This window comes from Coenobita brevimanus, chromosome 89 (assembly GCF_032717465.1).
Source record: "Coenobita brevimanus isolate Jiangsu-jjx chromosome 89, ASM3271746v2, whole genome shotgun sequence".
Taxonomy (NCBI): domain Eukaryota; kingdom Metazoa; phylum Arthropoda; class Malacostraca; order Decapoda; family Coenobitidae; genus Coenobita; species Coenobita brevimanus.
Window position 1 is genome coordinate 21,221,339 of NC_137042.1, and position 23,654 is coordinate 21,244,992.

General features: G+C 40.9%; 1 protein-coding gene and 1 pseudogene across 1 annotated transcript in view; both read left to right on the forward strand.

The window, feature by feature from the left end:
* Positions 1 to 23,654, forward strand: part of LOC145411413 (follistatin-related protein 5-like) — a 338,220-nt gene that overhangs the window by 276,401 nt on the left and 38,165 nt on the right. The window contains exons 4-10 of the mRNA XM_080281453.1: positions 48 to 266; positions 6,199 to 6,305; positions 7,889 to 8,059; positions 11,223 to 11,363; positions 12,107 to 12,239; positions 16,800 to 16,957; positions 18,273 to 18,399. Of these exons, the coding sequence (XP_080137579.1) occupies positions 48 to 266; positions 6,199 to 6,305; positions 7,889 to 8,059; positions 11,223 to 11,363; positions 12,107 to 12,239; positions 16,800 to 16,957; positions 18,273 to 18,399 (1,056 nt within the window). The remainder of the gene's footprint in view (positions 1 to 47; positions 267 to 6,198; positions 6,306 to 7,888; positions 8,060 to 11,222; positions 11,364 to 12,106; positions 12,240 to 16,799; positions 16,958 to 18,272; positions 18,400 to 23,654) is intronic.
* On the forward strand, positions 9,032 to 9,150 carry LOC145411502 (5S ribosomal RNA; annotated as a pseudogene).

Consider the following 23,654-nt stretch of genomic DNA (forward strand, 5'->3'; position numbering starts at 1 on the left):
ATGCTTCACATCCCACATACCACTCAGCCCACTCTCGTCCTCCCCAGATCCGTGCCAGGCCCACTTCTGCGAGCGAGGTCGTGTGTGCCGGCTGGACCACGTTGGTGAGCCTCAGTGCGAGTGTCAGCCCTTCTGTTCCCGCCACCGCAAGCTGGTGTGTGGCAGTGATGGCCGCCTCTACCTCAACCACTGCGAGCTGCACAGGGCCGCTTGCTTCACCGGTGCCAGGATCCACATAGACAGGTCCCGAAAGTGCTTTAGGAAAGGTCAGTGGCTTGGGAGGAGGAGGAGGATGGCATGGTAGAAATGGTAGTTGTGGGAAGTGTGGCATGGGAGGAGGAGGATGGCATGGCGGATTGTTGGCAGTGATGGAAAGATTAATCCATTCGGCATCATTTTATTCTTTCCATCCCCCCTCCCCCTTTTTTTAACATAAGGATATAATTTTTGAGTGTTAGGAGTTAAAGATAAGCTTCATAATCCTCTTGAAATGTTATTTTTTTCAAGCTGAGTATTATCATCTTGTAGCAATAACATTAAAAATAGCACCACCCATATTCGAGGGACTGGCTTGATTCAGGAAAGGTGAGAGGGACAGCAGTGTTGGAAGCAGAGGAAAGATGTGGAATCTGGATTTCTTGTTGGTTCGCACAAATGCTTCAGGAAAGGTGGGGAAATAGGAGAGGGTCGGGAGGAAAAGTACTGTAATTTTAAAGAAAAGCTTAATTCATGAATTGTGAGGGATGATTTTTATATTTGATTCTGCCTGCCAACAAGCACTTATATTCAGAGTGGGAGAGACTTGTAGCTAGAGCTGTCAGATTTAGTAATTACTTAACCTCTTAATTAGGATAGCAGTTTCTTAAGCTGAAGAAATTATCTGACAGATTGAACAAAAAGAAAACATCACCGGACTGAAGACTCTTCAGCCCGATGACACCGTATTTTATTTCATTCTTACTAAAGCCAGACCATTTTATCTAGTTCATTGCGACCCGTCGGGTAAGTCATATACTTTAGACAAATTGAAAGTACGAAAGTAGGCAGAAGTTGAAAAGGAAAGGGACAGTAATAAAGTACAGTACCAGTGCATCAAGAAGAATTAGAAGGCAGAGAGGGCTGAGAGTGAGTGGTGAACAAGAGATGCACGAGAGAAATGTAAACATTCTTGTAGACGGAGCCGACATTGCTTCATAATAGGAAAGAGGGATATACTACAGATGAGAGGAAGGGATTAAGGTTGGAAAGTGAGGGAAGGCGGGAGAATAGTCCCAAAGCTCAAAGGGATTGAATCCTCAAGTACTTCAGGAGAGGCAAGAGGAAAGAAGTAGCAGCTGTGAGAAGAAAGAGGAATGTGCAAAATATCAGGAAGGGGTAATGGAAACTCGTGGAGCGAGGATGGAAGATGGAAGGATCCTGCGTTTACACTGATACGCTCTGGAAGTACATTAGGAAATCTGGGAGAAGTTGGAAGTCAAAATCTAAAGAGAATTAAACAGTGGGAAACGTGCATAAGGAAAGGTTTAGATGGATAGGAGTGAATTGGAAAATGGAAGGTGGAAGGAGCCTGAATTGATAATGATACAGTGCAAGCACATTTTGAAATCTGAGAGGGAGGATATACCGATGAATGGAAATTGAAGGGGTGTTAGACAAACGGGAAATATATATCAAAGTTGAAAGGGATGGGAGAGAGTAAGTGTGAGAAGAGGGAAGATGAAAGGAGCTTGACACTGATGTACAATGCAGATACTATCGAGAGGGAATTAATTTAAAGGTGCTTCAAGGAAAAAGAGGGGGGGGGGTCAGGGTTGGGAAGAGAGAGAGAGAGAGAAGGGACCCTAGGTTTACTGGGACTGAATCCGCAAGTGCTTACAGAGAAGTCAAGAGGAAAGAAATGAAAATTGTAATGAAAAGGAGGAAGGTGCAGAGTATATCAGGAGAGGTCATTGGGACGGTTTTGAAAGGAAAGAAGATGGAAGGAACCTAAATTAAGACGAATACACCCTGCAGGTACTCCAGGAAATTTGGGAGGGAAGGCGTAAGTGGAAATCGAAAAGGAATTAAGCAAGAGGAAGAGTACATCCAGAAAGGTGGGAGAAGCGATAGGGAACGGGGAGATGGAAGGAGCTAAATGTATACTTGTATACTCTAAAAGCACTTAAGGAAATTTGAGAGGAGGAGGATGTAAAATAGAAAGGGAACCAGATGGACAAGGTGTGTTAGGAAAGGTAGCGGGAGGGGAGTGCATGATGAGAAGATGAAACGAGCACAGCTTAACAGCGATATGCTTTAACAATACTGTAAGAAATTTGCGAGAAAGATGTAATAGAGAGGGTAATAACTCTCATCATCATCGGTTGAGAGAGACTCTCAGAAGCCTGAGTGGTATACAAGGGGAAAAGTGCATCAAGAATAGTGAGAGAGAGGAGAGTGAGTGGGAAACGAAGGAAGAGGAGAGAAAGGGCAGGCACAGCGAATGATGAGATGGATCAGAGAGAGAGTGGGAAATGGAGGGGACCAGAAAGATGATGGGTTGAATGATAGAGGGAAGACGGGGAAAGGAGCAAAGATTTTTCGTTGAGAAAGAGAGAGAGAGAGAGAGAGATTGGGCAGAATGAGAAGGATGGAAAATCTAGGGAGTGGTAGAAGAGTGAGTAGGGAGAAAGTGTGAGTGACTAACTGAGAAGACAGGGTTGGAAAAAAAAAGAAAATGATAACTGTAAGAAAATTAAGGCAAGAAAACTTCAGGAAAGAAAGTGAGAGAGGGAGACAAAAAGGAAGGTATATGAAAAGGGAGAACTGTGAGAGAGAGGAGTGAAGGTGTGTTGGCGAAGGAAAAGAAGGGCAGGATAGGATACTGAGAGAGAGAGAGAGAGAGAGGAGGGGGGGAGGGGCGATGTAGACAATGAATGGGGAAGAAGGATAAGGAAGAAGGGAAGTCGAGGGTAAAGAGATTAAAAGCCATGATGAACCAGGGCCGCAAATGCCTGAGGAAAGATAAAAATGAGGGGAGAGGAAGAGGGGAAGGGAAATTTGAAGGACAAGGGAAGGTGAGTGGAAGGAAAAAGGGAAGAGAAAAGATAAGACAGGGGTGAGGAGAAAGAGGTGGAGAGAAGGGGAAAGAAATGAAGAGGAATGGGGGAGGGAGAGGAGAAAGGATGGAATTAAAAAAAAAAAACGGGAGAAACGAGGGAGGAGGGAGGGAAAGGAAAGAGGAGAGAAATGAGATGGAGAAGGGGACTGGAAGAAAGAAGGAAACAAAGAGGAAAGGGAGGAAGGAAAGCATAAAAAGGGGGAGAATGAAGAGAAAGGGAAGGGGAAAAGGAAAGAAAAAGAAGATTAGATTGGAGAAAGAGAAAGAGAGGAAGAAAAGCAGAAGAGAGAGAAAAATGGGAAGAGGTGAGGGAAGAGGAAGAAGGGAGGGAAGTGGAGGAGTGAGGGAATGAGAGAAGAAAGAGACAGACAGACAGAGAAAGAGAGAGAGACAGAGACAGAGAGAGACAAACAAACAGAGGAAGGAAAAGGAGATGGAAGAAAAGGAAGGGAAATAAACATAGAAACAAAATGGAGAAAGAAGAGAAGAAAGAAGGAAGGAGGGAAAGGAAGGAAGAAGAGAGGAGGAATGGAAGAGGGAAAAGAATGGGGAGAGGAGAGAGGAAAAGAAGGGTGGAAAGAGTAAGAAAGATGAGAAGGAGGAGAAAGGAGGAAAGTGAATGAAGATGGAAAGAAGGGGAAGACAAGGTTGAGGAAAGAGAAGAGAAATGGGGAGGAAAGGAAAGGAGAGAAGAGAGAGAGACAAGATGAGAAAGAGATGCAAGGGAAAAAGGAAGAGATAAATGAAGACGGAGAGAAGAGATGAGGGAAGGGGAGAAAAACGAGAAAATATGAAAATGGGAGGTAAGGAAAAGGACTAATGAGGGAGAGGAATGGGAAGAGAAAAGAGAGAGAGAATCAGGTAAACATGAACTAATGCCTCAGGTGAATGGAGGAGGGGAAGATGGGGAGAGACGATAAAGATGATAGATTGGAAAAGGGGGAATGGAGAAGCAGATGATGAAAACTGGGGCAACAGGAGAATGAGAATGACACAAAAAACCTGGAAATGAGTGAAAAGAGAAAAGGAAAGATGAGAAAGAAACCAAGGAAACAAATGGCATAAAAAATTCCAAAGAAGGCAAAACGATGTCTAGTATTCTCGATCAGTGGGTAAGCACCCACAGATGAGTCATTAGAGGAATCTTTTATGGAAAATGAAAGGCTTTGTATCAGTGCAGTCAAAATCATGATTGCCAAATTTTGTCATTTGTTTAGAAATGTTTAAATTTAAATTGCAGAAATGAGAACTTTGTCATAATATTCCAAGTTTAATTTGTATAGGGAAATCACTGCTCTTTAGCAAAGATGACTGCCCTTTAGCATATATCGTATGATAGCTAGCTGCTTATCAGTTAAATGTTTTAATACAGAATGGAAATTGCTGTTCAGTTTTGTTTTTGTAATAATCCCTGGGTAATATTTTTCCTTAAGGTTTATGAGAAACTTTAATCATGTCTGTGTACAAACCCATATATATTATATATCACCTTCCTGTTAATTTATAAAAATACAATAAGGAAGCTAATTTCATATTTAAGAGTGTACATAAAAAGATTTTTCCAGATAAATAAAATAATACATCAAACATTCAGTAAACAATTTTTCTGTAACCTCTGTTTGTTAGTCACACAATTTAGCAGTCCACATGATGCGGTATACAATAGAAATTTCCAAGGTTATCCTGACCATGAGAGGGTTATTGATAACAGTATTAACACTCAGATCCCTATACGTACTCAGCTAAATAAACCTTACAGCATTAGTGTGAAAATAATACTGTACTTCAGAAAACACAACCACGAGAATTAAGAACAAAGGAGAAATGCAGTATGCTCAGAAAGGGGAGAAGTTTAGAAGAAGACTAAAATAGAAGGAAAGTTAGAAGAATGGAATTTGATAAAGGTGAAGGAGAGACAGACAGAGGATGGGGAAAGGACAAGAAGAAAGGAGGAAGGAGAATATGGAAGAAATATGAGAAAATGTATAAAAGAGAGAGAGTAAATAGAAAACATGTGAGAAAGAGGGATAGAGGGAGGAAGTAAAAATAAATAAAAAAGGAATTTACGAGATACGGAGAAAGACGGCCAGGAAATAGAAGCATGCAGAGTTAAAGGATATGTGAGAGAGAGAGAGATTAGAACAACAGTAAGACAAGCAGAAAATAATAAAATACAGTAAATAGACAGTGAAATAGAGGGAGAGTGAAACCGTGAGGATAAATTAGCAAAGTTGGAGGAGAGGTTTGTAAAGCTGAGAGAGACAGAGAATTTAACTATCTTCCCTCACTGAGGCTTCCAAGATTTGCTCAGTGTTCAGTCATTTTTTGGGTTTGCATACTTCCTTGAGTTGCCATTACTGTACATCCTACATTTCTTTTTACTGGAAACTGGAACTCAGATAATATTGACCATTTGCCCTGAGAAAACCCTGTGTATTAATTGTCTGTACTTATGCATATCTTTCATTTTTATTATGACAATTATACCTGTCAGTAGCCAGACTCCTTAATTCCAGAAGAGGTGGCTGTTTGACCTTGAGTTGGTTGTTTTACAGGGAGGGGCACTAACCTTCCGCCAACCCACTTGTTGACATGTAGGGAACATGTATGGGTTGGTTATATGGTTACCTTCTAGGGTCATAATGGTTTCCTGACTTACAGGAAATCATTAGGCTTGACACTCAGTGTAAAGCCACCTGAAATGGAAAGCAGAGTCATGAAAAGTGATACAAAAGATGGGAGAAATATGAAGAGAAGAGGGCAGACCCAGAAAAAGAACTATAACAGTGAAGGAAAAAGTAGGCAGCACTACATCAAGTGAGTGGATGATGATTGCCACTACCTACCTATTATTGATATCATTATTATTTTATTATTATTATTATTGTTTTTATTGTTGTTGCAAATTATTTGTTACCTGTCTACTACTGTAATACCTTGTTGTGTCTAATCTATCTGCTTTCTCCTTGATTGATAGTGTTGCACTTCCAGCATTTACAGTATGTAATTGAAAAGTAGTATCCACTACATGTATCTTTGATGATGCATACTTTATACTGTAATGCCTGTACTATATACTGTACCTATTGCCCACCCCCTAGCAGGTCTGATGCCTGTGACGTGGGACAACACTCCCCTTCCGGCCACACCCCCACCCCCACCCCTGCCACAGGACCCCCCAGCACCACCCAGGGATGCAAACATTATGGTGGGTTTGGAATGTTACAGACATATGATATGTGCAGTGGATATAGGGTTAATGATATTGAACACTGACATTACATAATAACAGAAATAATATCAGAATTTAGTTGAAAGGAACAGCATAAACATTTAGCTTATAGGAAAATTTGTAGTAGCAACAACAGAACAAGTAAAGATTCTTCAAGAATGTGCAACTAACTAAGAAAGCACCCAAAATGCCCAAAGCTGTGACATACAGCCATCAGTTTACAAATCTAGGTCATCATATCAATTCTATGTGCAAACAGACTGGGTTCAAGAGACCATGCCCATAAGTCTTGCTGATACACAGCCGTTTATTTAGCAATACTGGTAACTTTAAGATAACTTTCAGTGCTGACATAAACCCAGTCAAAATATTATTTTATTTTTGTCTATCTATCTATCTATCTATAGCCCGACTCCCTAATCCCGCAAAGGGTGGCCGCAGACAAAACGCCTCCAAGTCACTCTGTCACCCACCATTCGACTACCCTCCCCCCAACTCACCCCCCCCTCCCTCATATACCTCTCAACTCCATCCCTCCACCTCATCCTCGGTCTACCCCTCCCTCTCCCTCCCTCTACCTCACCTACATACACCCTCTTAGTCAGTCTTTCATTCTCCATTCTCTCCACATGTCCAAACCACCTCAGTGTATTTCTCCTAATCTTTTCAACCACATCCACATCTACCCCACAACATTCCTTCACTTCTTCATTCGTCAACCTGTCCCTCCACATCACTCCACATGCTCCTCTCAAGTAACTCATTTTATTTTTGTGATTCAATAAAATAACCTGATATTGCAGGGCAGTGGTGTGTAGCTTCACACACCAGGTCAAATGAGAACTCGTGAAAGGAATACAGTAATACACTAATTACATTTCTGGAATAATAGGGAAATAATTTCCTCATTGCCCTCTTATATGTACACCATGATGTGATGCCAGTCCCAAACAACAAGCACAGAGTTCCCCCCATGCCAGTGACACATCACTCCTTCATGCTGACACACTCAGAGATGCTTCAACAAAGGAACAGCTACTCAGGCACACATAACTGGAGGGGATGGGAGGGGAAGGGGGAGGAGGAGGAGAAGGGATGGAGAGCAGAGAAAGGGAAAAGGAATGGAGGAAGGGAGAGGGAGAAAAAGTAAAAGGGTGAGGGAGGGAGGGGAAGAGAGAAGAAAAGGATGAGGGGGGGAGAGGACAAGAGAATAGATTGGTAAGGGAGGAAAAGAGGGAGGAGAGGTGATGGAGAGAGGAGTAGAGAAGAGGAGGGTGAGGGAGGAAAGGAAACAGAGAGAGAGAGAAGAAGAGGTGTGAGGAAGAGAAGATGGATGAAAGAGAAACCAGGCAGAAGGGGAGGGTGAGAGAAGGAAAGGAGTTTGGGAGGGAGGGGGGAGGGATTTAGAGGTATGGGTCTAGGGAGAAGAAAAGGGTGAAGTATGGGGTGAAGCAGGAAGAAAGAAGGGGAAGGGAGAGAGACATGAGAAAAGCATGACCACGGAGAAAAGAAGTGAAGAACAGAGAGAGAGAGAGAATTAAAGGACTCCACACTTATAGGGTGGCGGTGTTCTGACAACCCACTCACCTCTGGAAGATCAGCAACCAGAAGAAGAAGAGTCACAGCAAGATGGGCAGAGGCATGAGGTGCAGCAGAAGGAGACACAGCAGGAGGACAGCAGAGGAAACCCTGGGGCACCCTGCTCCATGCAACAATATGAGATCCTGAAGGTAGCTCAATCATTTGTATAGTAATGGAGCCATATTCATATTTCACATTCATATCTTGATGTGGGCATTGACATACCTTAAAATGGGCACCAACAATTGTCTTGCACCCCTGTAATCAGTTTTGATATTTCATATCACTTGTCACCTTACTCCCTTGGGTCACTTTACTTTCAGCTGCTATTTACCTCTCAGTTTCTTCTGCTGCACTGAGGTATTAAAACTCTGCCATTAGTTTAAATCTCTCCATTCACTGGTACATCACACAGTTGAGCCAGTTTTCTCTCTACAACCATTACTTTACTCATATACCTTCCCTACTAATTTGCTGATAACACCGTTGTGCTGTATCATATGTCATTTGTACTGTATCTTTAAAACTAATGTAGTTTATGTCAGTCAGAGCTGGCTCCAGTTATGTGTTATCTGTATAGTTGAACAGGGCCTCCTTCCATTTTGGTACCCCCTCCTGAGCACAGTGTATTCCTTGTTCAGCTTAATATGAATGTAAATAATGTATATACTGTATATATATATATATATATATATATATATATAAAGTATATATATCAGTTGATTACATGATTTGAAGTGATTTGAAGTTTGTATGGTTTGGGCGGGGTAAATTTTAAGTGATAAAATATGATAATTTAGGCCAGAGTTTTCTGAAGTAAAGCAAACAAGTTTTGTGTGATTTAGATAAATGAATGGTGAACATCACCATCATAACCATTATGGTCAGAACCCTGATTACCTCTGAAAGATGGGATGAGATGGAATTTGGTAACAGTAAACTGGGATAACTAATGAGAGTGCTTAGTGCAATGGGCCACACAAGTCATTCACATATAATCCATGCATCCACATCAAAGTTCCTTCTCACAAGCAAAAACCCTTTGCTTCTGTTTTTTACCCTTTAGATTCACTTCAGCTCTGTCAAGTTATATATATATGTGTGTATATATATATATATATATATATATATATACCACGTTGAGTACACCGCTTCCCGTCCGATCAGCGAAGTTAAGCAACGTTGGGTCTGGTTAGTACTTGGATGGGTGACCGCCTGGGAACACCAGATGCTGTTGGCATCCCTACGTGAGTGGGGTTGGTGGAGGATTAGTGCCCCTCCCTGTAAAACAGTTAACTCTAAGCCCTTGGCCACCCCGTTTGGGATACATGGCGTCTGGCAATGAATGAATGAATATATATAGAGAGAGAGAGAGATAGATAGATATATAGATAGATAGATTAGATAGATGAGATGCTACCCAAAAGTTCTAGTAATTTGAATGTTGTAGGAAAATAAGTTACCTTACCTCCTAGTTCTCACTGTCACCTTCAAAGTAATCCCCTTGGGCATGTATGCAGTGGTCCCAGCATTTTTTCCATAAGTCCATGCATCCCTGGAAGGCTTCAGGCGTGATGGTCCTGAGCACCTCCTGCAATTCTGTCTGGATCTCCTCAATCGAGTCAAATCGATGACCTTTCAGTCATAATTTCAGCTTGGTAAACAGGAAAAAGTAACAGGGGGCAAGGTCAGGTGAATACAGTGGGTGGGGCATGACTACCATGTTAGTGGAAGCCAGGAACTGCTGGACAACAAGTGAAGTGTGGGCGGGGGCATTGTCGTGATGCAGGACCCAGCCCTTGTTCTTCCACTGGTCTGGATATTTGCGACAGATGTACTCTGTCAGACGCTGCAAAACTTCACAGTAAAACTCTCTGCTGACAGATTGACCGGGTGGGACAATTTCCTTGTGAACAATCCCTTGGGTATCGAAGAAAACTGTTAACATCGACCTGATATTGCTGTGCCATTGTTCCACCATTGCAAAACCATCAAACCACCTACACGCCACTTTACAATAGTAAGCGTAGCTCAACGACATGTCCGCTCACAGACACAGCCGGGATTACACTGACGCACAAGGGATGCTGTTGACCCCTCCTATCAGCAAAAGGCAAAACTGCAAATGGTTGGCTCCCTCTGTTCAAATTACTGGAACTTTTGGGTAGCACCTCGTGTGTGTGTATATATATATATATATATATATATATACATATATATATAAATATCATCAGCCATTTGAGTATCCACTGCAGGACCGGCCTATCCCGGCCAAAGTCGGGACGATACAGCCAATGTATATCTACCAAGTGGTTTAGGCTGTCTAGTCGAGATTGTATGTAGGGTGAGAAGTGCTTGTGAGTGTAACTGTAGTGTTGGAGTGGCTTTGGATGTGTGTGTAGTCTGTGAACCAAGTGTAATCGACCCTCACGAGCCGACTGGGTGCAAGCATACTTTATAGTATGCGACACTGATTGAACCACAGCACCCCTTGTGTCCGCCATTGCAGTACGTGGCCGGGTGAACACTCCCAAAATTTATTACCCTGGCGGGGCACGAACCCTGGTTCACCTGTGTACGAAACGCACACTCTACCACTGTACCACAGATGCTCCTATATTTATACCCTGTATATATATATATATATATATATATATATATATATATACTGGTATATTGTGTGTGTGTGAGTGTTTGTGTATATATATATATATATATATATATATATATATATATATATATATATATATATATATATATATATACTGGTATATTGTGTGTGTGTGAGTGTTTGTGAGAATATATGTATATATATAAATATATATATATATATATATATATTTATATATAAATATATACACAGTACTTTTATACTAGCTACCCTGTTGAGGTCCATCCTCAGTATATGACCTAGCTATCAAAACACTCCACCCATTTACCAGTAAACTTCCTTATTCAGATCTTTATCAGTAGACTTCATTATTCATATCATAGAACTGATTAATTTTGTAAGACCATAGGAGTATTCATCTGGTGGGAAAGAGGAATTACATCAGTAAATCATAAATTTTATTAACATTGGCAGAGGTATGTGCTCCCTGGTTCATTACATGTGTCACTTTGAAATTTCTCTCTTAACCCTAAGGACAACTGTTTTAGCCCTTATTAACACCCTGAAATTGCTACCTCAGTTGAGTGAATAGCTGTGCTGTATTATCCCCTGTGTCTCTCTGAAATTTCCCTCTCAGTGCCTATGATATAGACTGTTCTATCCCTTGTGTGTCACGCTAAAATTTGTGCCACAACCCATAGGACAACCTGCTGCTGTACCACCATGCACGTCTGATGGCAGAGAAGGGGAGAGGGTCAGAGCGGGAGTACCTGGTGGGCCTTATGTTCTCAAAATTTGATACCAACAACAATGGCGCATTGGACAAGGATGAGCTGGCACAGGTGGGTCCATAATCTGGTGTTATAACCCTTTCAGTATGATGGCTGAATTTTGTTCCTCCTGCCTCCAGACAGTGTTATTCAGCTTGGGGTGAAAATTTTAATTTGTTGGGTTGGATAAAGCTCTCATTAACCCGTCCACTGCTAAGACGTTCTTTTCATCTGGAAAAAGAAACTAGTTGGGGGGACGAAGCCCACCATCAAGAAGCTCCTGTACTTTTGGTTAAGTCTTAATTTTTTTGTGGTAGATTATTAAAGTACAGAATGCTGTCCAGGGTATCTGTTCAGAGAAGTTGAGATTTTTTTCCAACATTTCTCCAACTGTTGTTTGTAGTAAAGCATTACAGTACATGTGAGCTTGTATGCTTACCATACCTGCTTGTCTATTAAACTGTTTGCCCCTTCTGATCACAGTACTCTACTGTAGAGAGCACAGCCAAGTTGTCGATCTCATGCTGTGCAAAAATAGTTTCCCTAGTTACAGTGATCCTAATATTATGTCTCTGTTGTATTTCCTTTGGCTGGTGGCAAACTGTTGATGGCTGATGTTGGCTTGGGATGACTCAACTGGATCCCTGACTGCCGTTACCACCTCAAACGCCCAATGACATACTCATATGGATCATTGTTGTTGGCTGCCACTGATGGCTTATAATAAAATGGTGGTGGCTTGTGCTGTCATGCTGATTGGTGACGTGGTGGTGGTATGATTGGTGGCATTATGGTGCCTGGTGGTGTGGCAGCAGGTGTCTGAGGCAGAGGAGGTGAGCCGCTTGGCTGAGGATTGCTCTTTGACTGACCTGCTCCGCTACGATGACACCAACTCCGACGGACGCCTCTCCCTCAACGAGTTCTACACCGCCTTCAGTAAGTTGTACAGTAAGTTATCACGCCTCCCGCTGCCCGTTACCACCACCCACCACATCCTCTGCATCCACCAATAGAGCAGCTTCCCTCCTCACCATTCTTTGCAAGGGAAGAAATGATTGGCAAGTCAAAAAATAACTGGTGTATAATCAGCATGGTGGCTCACTTTTCTTCTTTTCTCACAAAGAAGAAATTTCTCAGGAGTTGCCTTGCTTTTTTTTTAATTTTGCTTCTTCATATCTGGTCTTTTTTCTTCCTTACCTCTGTTTCTCCTTATCTTTCATCTTACCTCATCCCTGAGCTCCTTCCAGCATCAGGAATGCACCTAATCATATTTACCCTGACCTCACAGTGCACAACCTCAGTCATTTTGCTGATTACACATTATTTACAATTTGCTTAGTTACATTTACAGTTTGATAGGAATTTTTACTGTGGAGGAAACCCCATTATACTGCACAAAGGGTTTAAATCAAGGCAAGTCCTTTTAAATTATGAATTTTCAGATATGGAATACAGTATAACATAGGTTCTGTGGGGTTATGTCAAGTGACCAAGTGACTGTAGACACCCCCCCCCCCAAAATACAGTACATATCAGTTCATAATATACAGTACTCGTTACATATCTACTGCAGTACGGTATATGGGGGAGATGGTGGCACATTTGATAAAGAGGTGGCCTTTTGTCCTACTGGACCCAGGTTCAAATCCCTGCTGGGGCAGGGAACAGTTTAAGGATTTGAATTTCATAAAATCAGACTTACCCTTGCTAATACCAATACACCAGTCATGTATGAGACAGCCTTTGCGTGTATTCAGTATGGATGGTGGGTGTTAATGCCGAAGTGTTGAGATGTAGAGGTGTATGGTATGTAGGAAGACTACTGGGCCTTGGGAGCAGGTTGTGAAGGCTATGCCAAGAGTCGGACACATTAAAAAAAAACAAAAAAAAAACAGCATTCATTAAACACTTAGAGCAGCAGAATACCTTCAGCAGAAAATGCACAACACACATACAAAGCATCAGAACACCTACCAAAACATTAACATGATACTGGAGCAAGATATCTATGCAACCATGCTGGGTTAACAGACAAAACTCAGAATGCACAACATCTGGACAACTTATAGTACTGGTCTTACACTTCTTAATAAAGAGACACAGGAACTTCTGACTCACAATCAACCTTTATTTTTCAATGTATTCTACTTTTCTCATCACTGCGAGAGTATAAACGAGAGCATGAGTGAGCACAGTCACAAGTGCATGTATTAAGTTGTGCAGTGGGAGATACTAAGGTGGGCAGGCAGTTTGATGGTAAACAAACATCCAAGCCTTCCATCATGAAATATAAAATAATTTGCAGTACTGTTAACTACATTTGGCATGGCAGCAAGCACTACTATACAGGCAACCCTTTATTTACCTCCTTTCTTTATACTGTATGTTCATTCTCTGTAATGTACATTTTTTGCCACCCTCTTTTCAATCTCTGATGTAAACTTTTCCTTATAAGATTCCAAACACAGTCAAGAGTTCCCCCAAACACTCAAAAATCATTCTGGTGAACCTCAATCAAAAGACCAACAGTTATCCTTTTCCTTCAAAATGGACATCTCATGCACAAAACACACTTGAAGACAGGGCAATTACCTAGGGACCACATTGCCTCCCACCACTGGGGGATGGGAGGGGGGGATCACTTGATGATGACTCGGATCAAACCAAAACATACCAGGTTTTGTGGGTAAACTGCAGTAATATACATCTGTAACTGTAATACACATCTATTTTTTTGTATGTTATTTATTTTTTTTCTACAGTTTTTAAAAGATACATTTACCAAATATTTGATTTTGTCTCATAAATATATTTGGAGTGGGTGGAAAATTGATTTCTGTACTTAGGTCTCTGGATTGGCAGAGTCCAGGAACATAATTCAGTTGAGCCTGTGTAGTAATTCATTCAAATTATGCCCATTCATTGACTGATTGGTTTTTCATGCATGCATCCTGATCATAAATTGAGGGTTGTCCACATATCTGTACACTGCAGGGGGTCATATGGGTATTTCCTCTCTTGAAATGCTTCATATAGATGGGAAAACTCATATGTATGGGTATGTTTTTGTATCAAGCATTCTCATAGGTGAAACAACTTTTTCATATACAGTAGTAAGAATTGGTGTTATATTATTTTGTTGACACAGTATGAGCAAATTTTTGGATAACATGGGTTTCCTTTAGAGCAGACCCTCATTTTATGATGAATCATTAATGCTGTAACAGTGCCTAATGACTTTTCAAAGAAACTATGGTAAATTATGTTACATTTTGGTAAAATCTCTTTTCTTGAAGTACCATTCAGGGAGGCATGAAACAGTGAAGAAGCTATCAAACATTGTATTATGTAATGGCAAATCATTCTGGTACAGTATAGTACATCAGACCCTTGTTTTTTGATGAACCGGTATGCATTGAATCTCTTATATGATGACAAAAATGTTAGGACCATTTTTAATTATACAATCATATTTTCGTTTAGACAATCATTATATGATCATCCCATACGAAGCCTCACTAGTTGATGTACAATTATTAGTTTTGCTTATATGATTGCCCACACACAAGCTTACAGTCATTTATTTATTCCAGGATAGCTTTTGAACATGGTCATTTTCAGTTGTGTTAGTGTCAGGGATGGAACAGTAGTGAATTCAAGCAGCAGGTGAAGTGCAGGAAAGTGAAATAACTACCACCTTAGGTGAGCTGGAAATGTGTTTTTATACTTTGTTGGATGGGTGAGCCTTGGCCAGAAGTATATCTCCATTGAACCCATGTCAGAATTGACTCTTTATATATACAAAAAATTGTTATGCAATAGATCTATTCAAACGCATCCTCATTATAAAATGAAGGCATGTTGTATATGCAGTTTTTTTTCTATCTCTGTTAGTATGGAGACTTATATGATAAAAAAAAATTTTCTGGAAAAATATAAAAGTTCTGCCAGGGACATGAAAGGGTTTAACCTCAAGCCATCTGATGCCCCAGGCCTTCCTGGGCTGAAAAGATGTGGGATGGATTGGCTGTTGCTAATAACGTGACAGAATTACAATGTGTTTTCTATAAAATGACTGAATATGTGCCTGTTTGTTTGTTTGCATTATTGTGATGCCTTTTTATCCTTCCTCATCTTGTAAATTGCATGCTTACCTATTTCTTGGTACTGTACCCTTACCCTGCCCCCAGCCCCCCAGCCACATCCCTGCTTACCCTGCTGGAATACTCTGCCAGAAGAACACTTATGTCAGTGATAAACTTGTTATTATATATTTAGGAGGTACAGGACAGCTAGAGGAATATTGTTCTATGTCTTCCTGTTAATCAACTGCATCTAAGTCTGGCATTAAGCGACTTCTCATGTATTGTTTCATACAGGTTTTGCATCCTTCTCCACAATTTTTCTGTCCTTCCCTTTTCACTCCTGACTTTTCAGTCCCATACCCCACAATGTGTGTTACATCTCTCTATCCAATCACTCTGAGCACTTCCATTTTACCCCACAATATCATCACATTCACACTCCCATCTAACCTCTCACATCACAGCCAGCCATTCCATCTGGCTATGTTGCACCTCACATCACTCCACTCCTGTAACATTTCAGTATTTGTCCACTCACACTGCTTCTGCCCCACCGTATCCTCACTCACACACCCTTCTGGCCATCAACTTGACACATGACCAGTTTGAGCTCCTCACCTCTACCACCTAACTGAGGCCTTCTCCTTTCTGCTCATCACATTTTTTTTTTTTTTTTTTTTTTTTCACTTCCTCTGTCTCATTTAGCACCTTTTTTTCTGTTACCTTACCTACAGTACACTTCCTCTTGTACCCACACATTCTTCTTTATTTCATTGTCCTACTGTCACTTATATTCCCTCGTGTACTTCATTTCCCATCGTCTCATTTTCCATCTGCTCCCATACTTTCATATTTTTGATTCATCGTCCTCTCTTCCTCTCTTTACTGTTTCACATTTTTCTCTCACCCATTTTCTCATGGTTTTCATCCTATTTCTTAACTTCATTTTCTCATTATTGTCCTGTCATTTCCCTCATATTGCTTCACTGTCATCCCTCCCGATTAACCCACTCTTTCCCTCCTATTGCTTCACTTTCTTCCCTCCCCATTAACTCATTTTCCCCCCCCAGCTACTTCACTTTCTTCCCTCACCATTGTCTCAGTCCCTCATCCTGCTTTCCATATTTCCATTCTCTTTGTCTCACCATCACTGCCTCCTGTTGCATCACTTCTTCCTTCCCTAATATCTCACTAGCTTCCTCCTCTTGCTTCTCTTCCATTTCTCGCTGTTGTCTCATTGTCTCTCCTATTCTTCACTTCCTTTTCTCCTCATTATTTCATATCCTGCCTATCATGTCACTTCACTTCCTTCTCATTTTGTTATGCCTTCTCACTGGTTTTTTATTTTAGTTTCTTCCCTCCCCATTATCATGCTCTCACTACATCCTCCATCTCCTTATGCTCAACTTTCCCTCTATTGCAGGTGTATCAGTGGTGTCACTGGATAAGGCCCTGGAGGTAAACCAAGTATCAGCACGTGTAGGGGACAACCTGGAGATCAAATGTGATGTGACTGGTACCCCCACACCTCCCATTATCTGGCGCAGGAATGGCTTGGATCTGGCTGCACTTAATTCTGAGGTAGCCTAGATGGGTTGATGGCAGAGAGAGAGAGAGAGAGAGAGAGTTGCTTTTAGTATTATGGTAACTGGGGGGGGGGGGGAAATGCAACTCATTTTTGGACAGGTATATCACACAGCACACCGTTGTCAGTTGGGCTCAAGTGGTGACTGTCATCATGGGCACTCCACTTCTTTAATGTACAGTAGCATCATTAATGAATGTGCTGTAATATGACTCATGTGGGCAGAAAGAATGAAACTTACCAAAATTCACAATAAAATATCAGCATAGTATGAATAAAGTGTTAACAGTGCAACTTATTCCCTTGTTCTTAAAGACAAGCTGAAACCTGCAGTTCATAACAAAAGATGAGGATTGAAGTAAAAAACTGTTCACCTTTACTGTGACAGTGCTTGCCCCAGTTCAGTGACTGCAGCCATGGAGGCTATTAGAAACCTCAAAGTTGAGATTCTGCTACATGTACCAAACAGCCCTGACCTCACACCATGCAATTTTTGTGTCTTTTTCCTCTTAAAGAGGTTTGGTAATGATGAAATGAAGGGGTGAAAGAACTGGTGCATATGTGGCTTCAGGTACAGTCAAAAGCATTTTTCTTTGAAGGAATCAGGAAGCATATGGATCATTACAAAATGTATGTGTAACTGTGGGGAGATCATAACTTCGGTATACGTTCCACTTTGTATGGTTTAAGAGGATACAGGCTGCCTTTATATTGTTGTGTACCCTCAAAATTTAAAGCCCAGAAGTGATAGTAAATAACTCATCAGATACTTTAATTTTTAGCTTAAGATTGTTGTTGTTTCAGCCCCAGGTTCAGCCGAATGTGAACCTGGTGAGTTGGTGGGTGAAACTGCCTTTTCCCTCAGGTCAACATCCTCCTTACAGAGGACAGGGAAGGAGTTGAGGGACATTTGCATAACCAGGCAGCAGAGCTACCCAGCTATATTGTGTCATCATGGGAAGGTGTCCCTTACCAGCACCTTAGCACAAGAAGATGAGATTTTGGGAAATTTTAATACAGTACCTGTATAATATTTTGGTAAATGTAACAGAGTAGGAGGGTAGGGAGATAAAGTGTTTGGATGTTGTGGGAGAAACTGGGGCTTTAGTTGGAAGGCTTGAATCAAATTACCATAGCCATTTTATAGATGAAAATGCAGTTTTAAATATGTGCCATACTGGCCACTGTTATGTAAGTAGCCTAGCCCCAGGTTGTTACACTCTCAGCGGGGTGATAAAGTATGAACCATTAAACAGAAATATAATACATACTGTAAAAAGAAGTAACTAACTCATATATATATCATTGCAGGACATCCGAGTGTTCATGGATGGCTCTCTGTACCTGACACGGCTGCAGCTGGTTCATGCTGGCAACTACACTTGTCATGCTGACCGCAACAAGGATGTTGTACAGACACATGTCCTTACTGTACATAGTAAGTGTCTTGTACATATAGAATTAGTGTTAATGTTTAGAAATACATGTAGAACTGTTTCTTTCATTCACCTCTGCCTTCTGGTGATGTACCAGTACATACAGGCAGACCTCATGTGTCACCTAGAAAGTGAACAAAGAAGTGATGCTGTCTGTGCCACACAATAATTTCTCTAGCACAAAGTATAAAGGAACATTTCTGACTTTGAAGTAACTTTTGATGAATCTTGAGTAACTTTAAACAAAAAGAAATTTATTTATTAGCTATCTATCTATCTATTGCCAGGCACCTCAATCCCGTTTGGGGTGGCCACAAACAAATCGCCTCCAAGTCGCCCTGTCCCCCGACATTTCACTGCCCTGCTCCCAACTCACACCCCCCTCTCTCATATACCTCTCCACCCCATCCCTCCATCTCATCCTCGGCCTCCCCCTCCCTCTTCCCCCCTCCACCTCACTCACATACACTCTCTTCGTCAGTCTTTCACCCTCCATCCTCTCCACATGGCCAAACCACCTCAGTGTGTTCCTCATAACGCTTCCTATCACATCCACACCACAACGCTCCTTTATATCCTCATTCGTCAGCCTGTCTCTCCATGTGACTCCACAGGCTCCTCTTAAATAACTCATTTCCACTGCTCTCACTCTTGACTTGTGTCCTTCCAACAACGTCCAAGCTTCACTTCCATACGTTAGAGTTGGTATCACAATACTGTCATGTTGTAACTTTTTCATTTCCATGCCCGCTTCCCTGTTTCTTATCACTGCTTTCAAAGAACCAGCAACCTTTCTTCCCTGCTATACCCTTTCAAGCACTTCACCCTCCAAACCTCCATCCTTACTCATCACACTACCCAAGTACTTAAATGTACTCACATTTTCCAATTCCTCACCATCCAACCTCGCTGTACATTCACTGACTTCACCTCTCTCAAAGACCATCACTTTACTCTTCCCTACATTCACCTTTAGATTCCGTTTCTTACACACTCTCCCAAACTCATCCACCAAGCCTTGCTGCTCCCCTTCGTCTTCACTCAACAACACAGTATCATCTGCAAACAACAGTACAGGGAGTTCCAAACACTATCCTCTCTCACCAGGGCCACTCCAACATCCACTGCCCTACCTTGTACCTCTTTTATTACCCCATCCATGTACAGATTGAACAACCATGGAGACATGACACATCCCTGTTTCAACCCAACTTTCAAAGAGAAAAATTCACTTAGTTCACCATCCACACACACTGCAGCCTTTGCACCATTGTACATACTCTTCACAGCATTCAACAACTTCCCATCTACTCCATATATTCTTAACACTTTCCACAATCCTTGTCTATCCACCCTGTCATATGCTTTCTCCAAATGCATGAAAGCTGCATACAACTTCTTTCCCTTCTCTAGAAACTTTTCCACTAAAGATCTAAGAATGCATATTTGATCTACACAACCTCTTCCCTTCCTAAAGCCTCCCTGTTCTTCTCCAACTAATTTCTCTGTTCTTTCTCTAACTCTGTCAATAAGAATCCTACCATACACTTTTCCTATTATACTAAGAAGACAAATGCCCCTATGATTACCACACACTTCTATTTCCCCTTTTCCTTTGTACAAGGGAATAATTATACCTGACTTCCAATCCTCCGGGACTCTACCTTCCTCCCAGGCCAATCTGCACATCTTCCACATCCATTCTACTACTATCTCTCCCCCATGCTTCAGCATTTCACCACACACTCCATCAATTCCTGGGGCTTTCCCCGATTTAACTTTCTTCATTGCTTCCACAACTTCTATCCTACTGATTTCTTCCTGTCTTTTCACCTCCCTCATTCTCCCAGCCATTCCCCAGCCACTTATACTCGCATTACTTCCAGCCTCTATGTTCAACAATTCCTTAAAGTGTTCTCTCCATCTGCTCACTTTTTCTCCCTTCTCCGCTAGTAATCTACCATTTTTATCTTTCACTCCCCTGCTAACTTCACTTCCACCCTGTCTTACTCTTTTCACCTCTTTCCAGAACATTTTCTTACAGTCCCTCCACTTTACACTCAGATTCCTTCCAAATTCCTCATCCATTCTCTTCTTACTCTCTCTTACTAATCTTTTCACCTCTCTCTTTCTTTCTACGTATAACTCTCTCTTCCACCTCTCAACTTCTTCCATGCCCCTATTTCTCATCCATTCATTGTATGCTTTCTTCTTTTGTGCCATAGCCTGTCTCACCTCTTCAGTCCACCACGCTGTTCCTTGCACCACCCTCCGTCTTCTCTTCCTTCCACACACCACATCACATGTTGCACATATTTCTTCTGTAAATATCCTACACACACCTTCCACGTCTCCCATCTGCTCCAATTCATATTTACCCAATTGTTCCTCCACTTCTCTCTTATACTCTGCCTTTTTCTCATCCTCTTGTAACCTTTCCACTCTCCTTGCAACTACTCCTTCCTCTCGTCTTTCCCTTCTTCTATTCCTCCATCTTACTTGAATCCTAATTCTGGCCACCACCAAGTAGTGGTCAGAAAGTCCACTCCCCCAACCTCTATAAGTTCTTGCATCCATTACACATCTTCGCATCCTTTCATCCACACACACATAATCAGTCATTGCCTTCCTTTCATTCAATTCACCACCCACCCTTCTCATCACTTGCCATGTATACCTGTGGATCATTTTATGCCTAAAGAGGGTATTGGCTATCACCAACCCCCTCCCAGCACAAATGTCCACTAATGCGCTCCCATTCTCATCTATCTCAGCAGGCACACCCCACTCACCAACAATTCCATCCACCTTCACATTCCCAACTTTACCATTCATATCAATGATCAAAAACACTCTCTCATTCGTTCCAAACTTTTCCATGCACACTTCTACATTTGTCCAGAACTCTTCTCACTCTTCTAGCACTTCCTAACGCAACATGTGAGGGAAACCACCAGAAAAAGAGGACTCAATGTACCTTCAGTGCTAGATCTAATATTTACTAGGCAAGAAAATGATACTAACAGTTTAATATATCACCCTCCACTTGGCAAAAGCGATCATGCTGTACTAAATTATAACTTCAGGATAGCATATGACATAGTAAACAGCAATGACAGTTACAAAAAGAGCCTAAACTATAAAAAGGGAAATTATCAAGACCTAAAGAAGTATTTCTTAGAAGTTGATTGGGAAAATGAGCTTAGAGGACAAGATTTAAATGCTGTATATAAAAAATTCTGTGAATTTTATGAAATAGGAGTCCAGAAGCACATCCCACAGCACAAAGAAGCAGATAAGAAAATACAGAAATGGTTCAATACAGAATGTAAAAAATCAAAAGAAAGAAGAGATTTGTTGTGGAATAGATACAGAAGACACAGTAGCGAAAGGGCGTATAATAATTACAAACAGGCAAGAAACGACTATACAAGAATAAGGAGGGAAGCCTAAAAACAGTTTGAGGAGGATATAATAAATAAAAGTAGTGATCAACCAAAGCTGTTTTACAGCTATATCAGAAGCAAAACCAAAGTAAAAGATATAATACAATCCATTACGGACGAGGGAATCACTTATACACAAGAGAAAGATATTTGTGAAGCACTAATAAGAATTTCCAATTAGTTTTTACAGAAGAAAAAAATTTTGAGAGGGACTATGTGGAACACGCATGTCCACACATACTACCAGATATACAAATAGCAGAAAAAGTAATACAGGAGGAGTTAAGTAGATTAGACAGAGGAAAAGCAAGTGGTCCTGATGAAATTTCATGTTGGGTATTACGAGAATGTGCAAAGGAGTTAAGTAAACCATTATTTTTAATTTTCAAGAAATCCTTGAGTCAAGGTAAACTACCCGATATTTGGAAAAAAGCAAATATTGTCCCTTTATGCAAGAAAGGAAATAGACAAAATCCACTCAACTACCGACCAGTATCACTGACCAGTGTTGTAAGCAAGGTATTAGAAAAGCTTATAAAAAAAGCTTTTGTAAATCATCTAGAAGAACACAGTATGATAACAGAAAGACAGTTTGGTTTCAGAAAAGGAAAATCATGTGTTACTAATCTGTTGAGCTACTATGACAGAGTAACAAACACAATACAGGAAAGGGAAGGATGGGTGGACAGTATCTATTTAGATTTCAAGAAAGCTTTTGACACAGAACCACACCAAAGACTTTTATGGAAACTGTACCATCAAGGAGGAATTTGAGGCAAACTTCTGTTGGATGCAAGACTTTCTCATAAAAAGAGAAATAAGGACAGTACTAAGAGGAAACTACTCATCATGGAAAGAAGTGACTAGTGGAGTACCACAGGGTTCAGTGCTGGCACCAATCATGTTTTTAGTGTATATAAATGATATAAACAGTAATACTGGAAATGAGAGCTATCTGAATATGTTTGCAGATGATGCAAAAATACAAAGGAGAATTATTAGCACAGACTCTTGTCGGGAGCTACAAGAAGAATTAAATAAACTTCATGAATGGAGTAGTACATGGCAAATGGAATTCAATGTGGACAAGTGTCATGTAATCAAGTTTGGTAAAAGTGGAAAAAGACCTGATTGGGATTATAAGTTAGGAAATAAAACCTTATACACATCAGAAAGAGAGAAAGACCTAGGTGTGATTATCAATAACAGACTATCTCCGGCTGACCACATCAGCGAGAAGGTACGGAACATGTATACACTGCTTGCAAATATGAGAATAGCATTCACATACATAAATGAAGACATGCTAAGAAGGATAATAACATCATTCATTAGACCAACCCTGGAATATGCATCAGTAGTCTGGAGTCCTCATCTCAAAAAGCATATAGACAAGATTGAAAAAGTTCAGAGGGCTGCTACAAGATGGATACCAAGCTTAAGGGACCTAAGCTACGAAGAAAGACTAAATAAACTGAATCTACCAACACTACAGGAGAGAAGGAAAAGAGGTGACATGATAATGCTATATAAGTGCATATCAGGGAAGGAGAAAATAGATATAGATGATTACTTAACATATGGAGAAGCATCAGCAAGAGGACACTGCAAAAAACTGCATAAGAAGAGAGGTGATAAAGACGTAAGGAAATTCAGTTTCCCAAACAGAGTAATTGATCAATGGAATGCACTACCGAATGAAATAGTGTGTGCCAAAACAATTCACAGATTTAAAGATATGTACGATAAATATGGTTTAAGACACGGGACAGTATGAGCTTGACTCATTCCTGTAAAGATACAATTAGGTA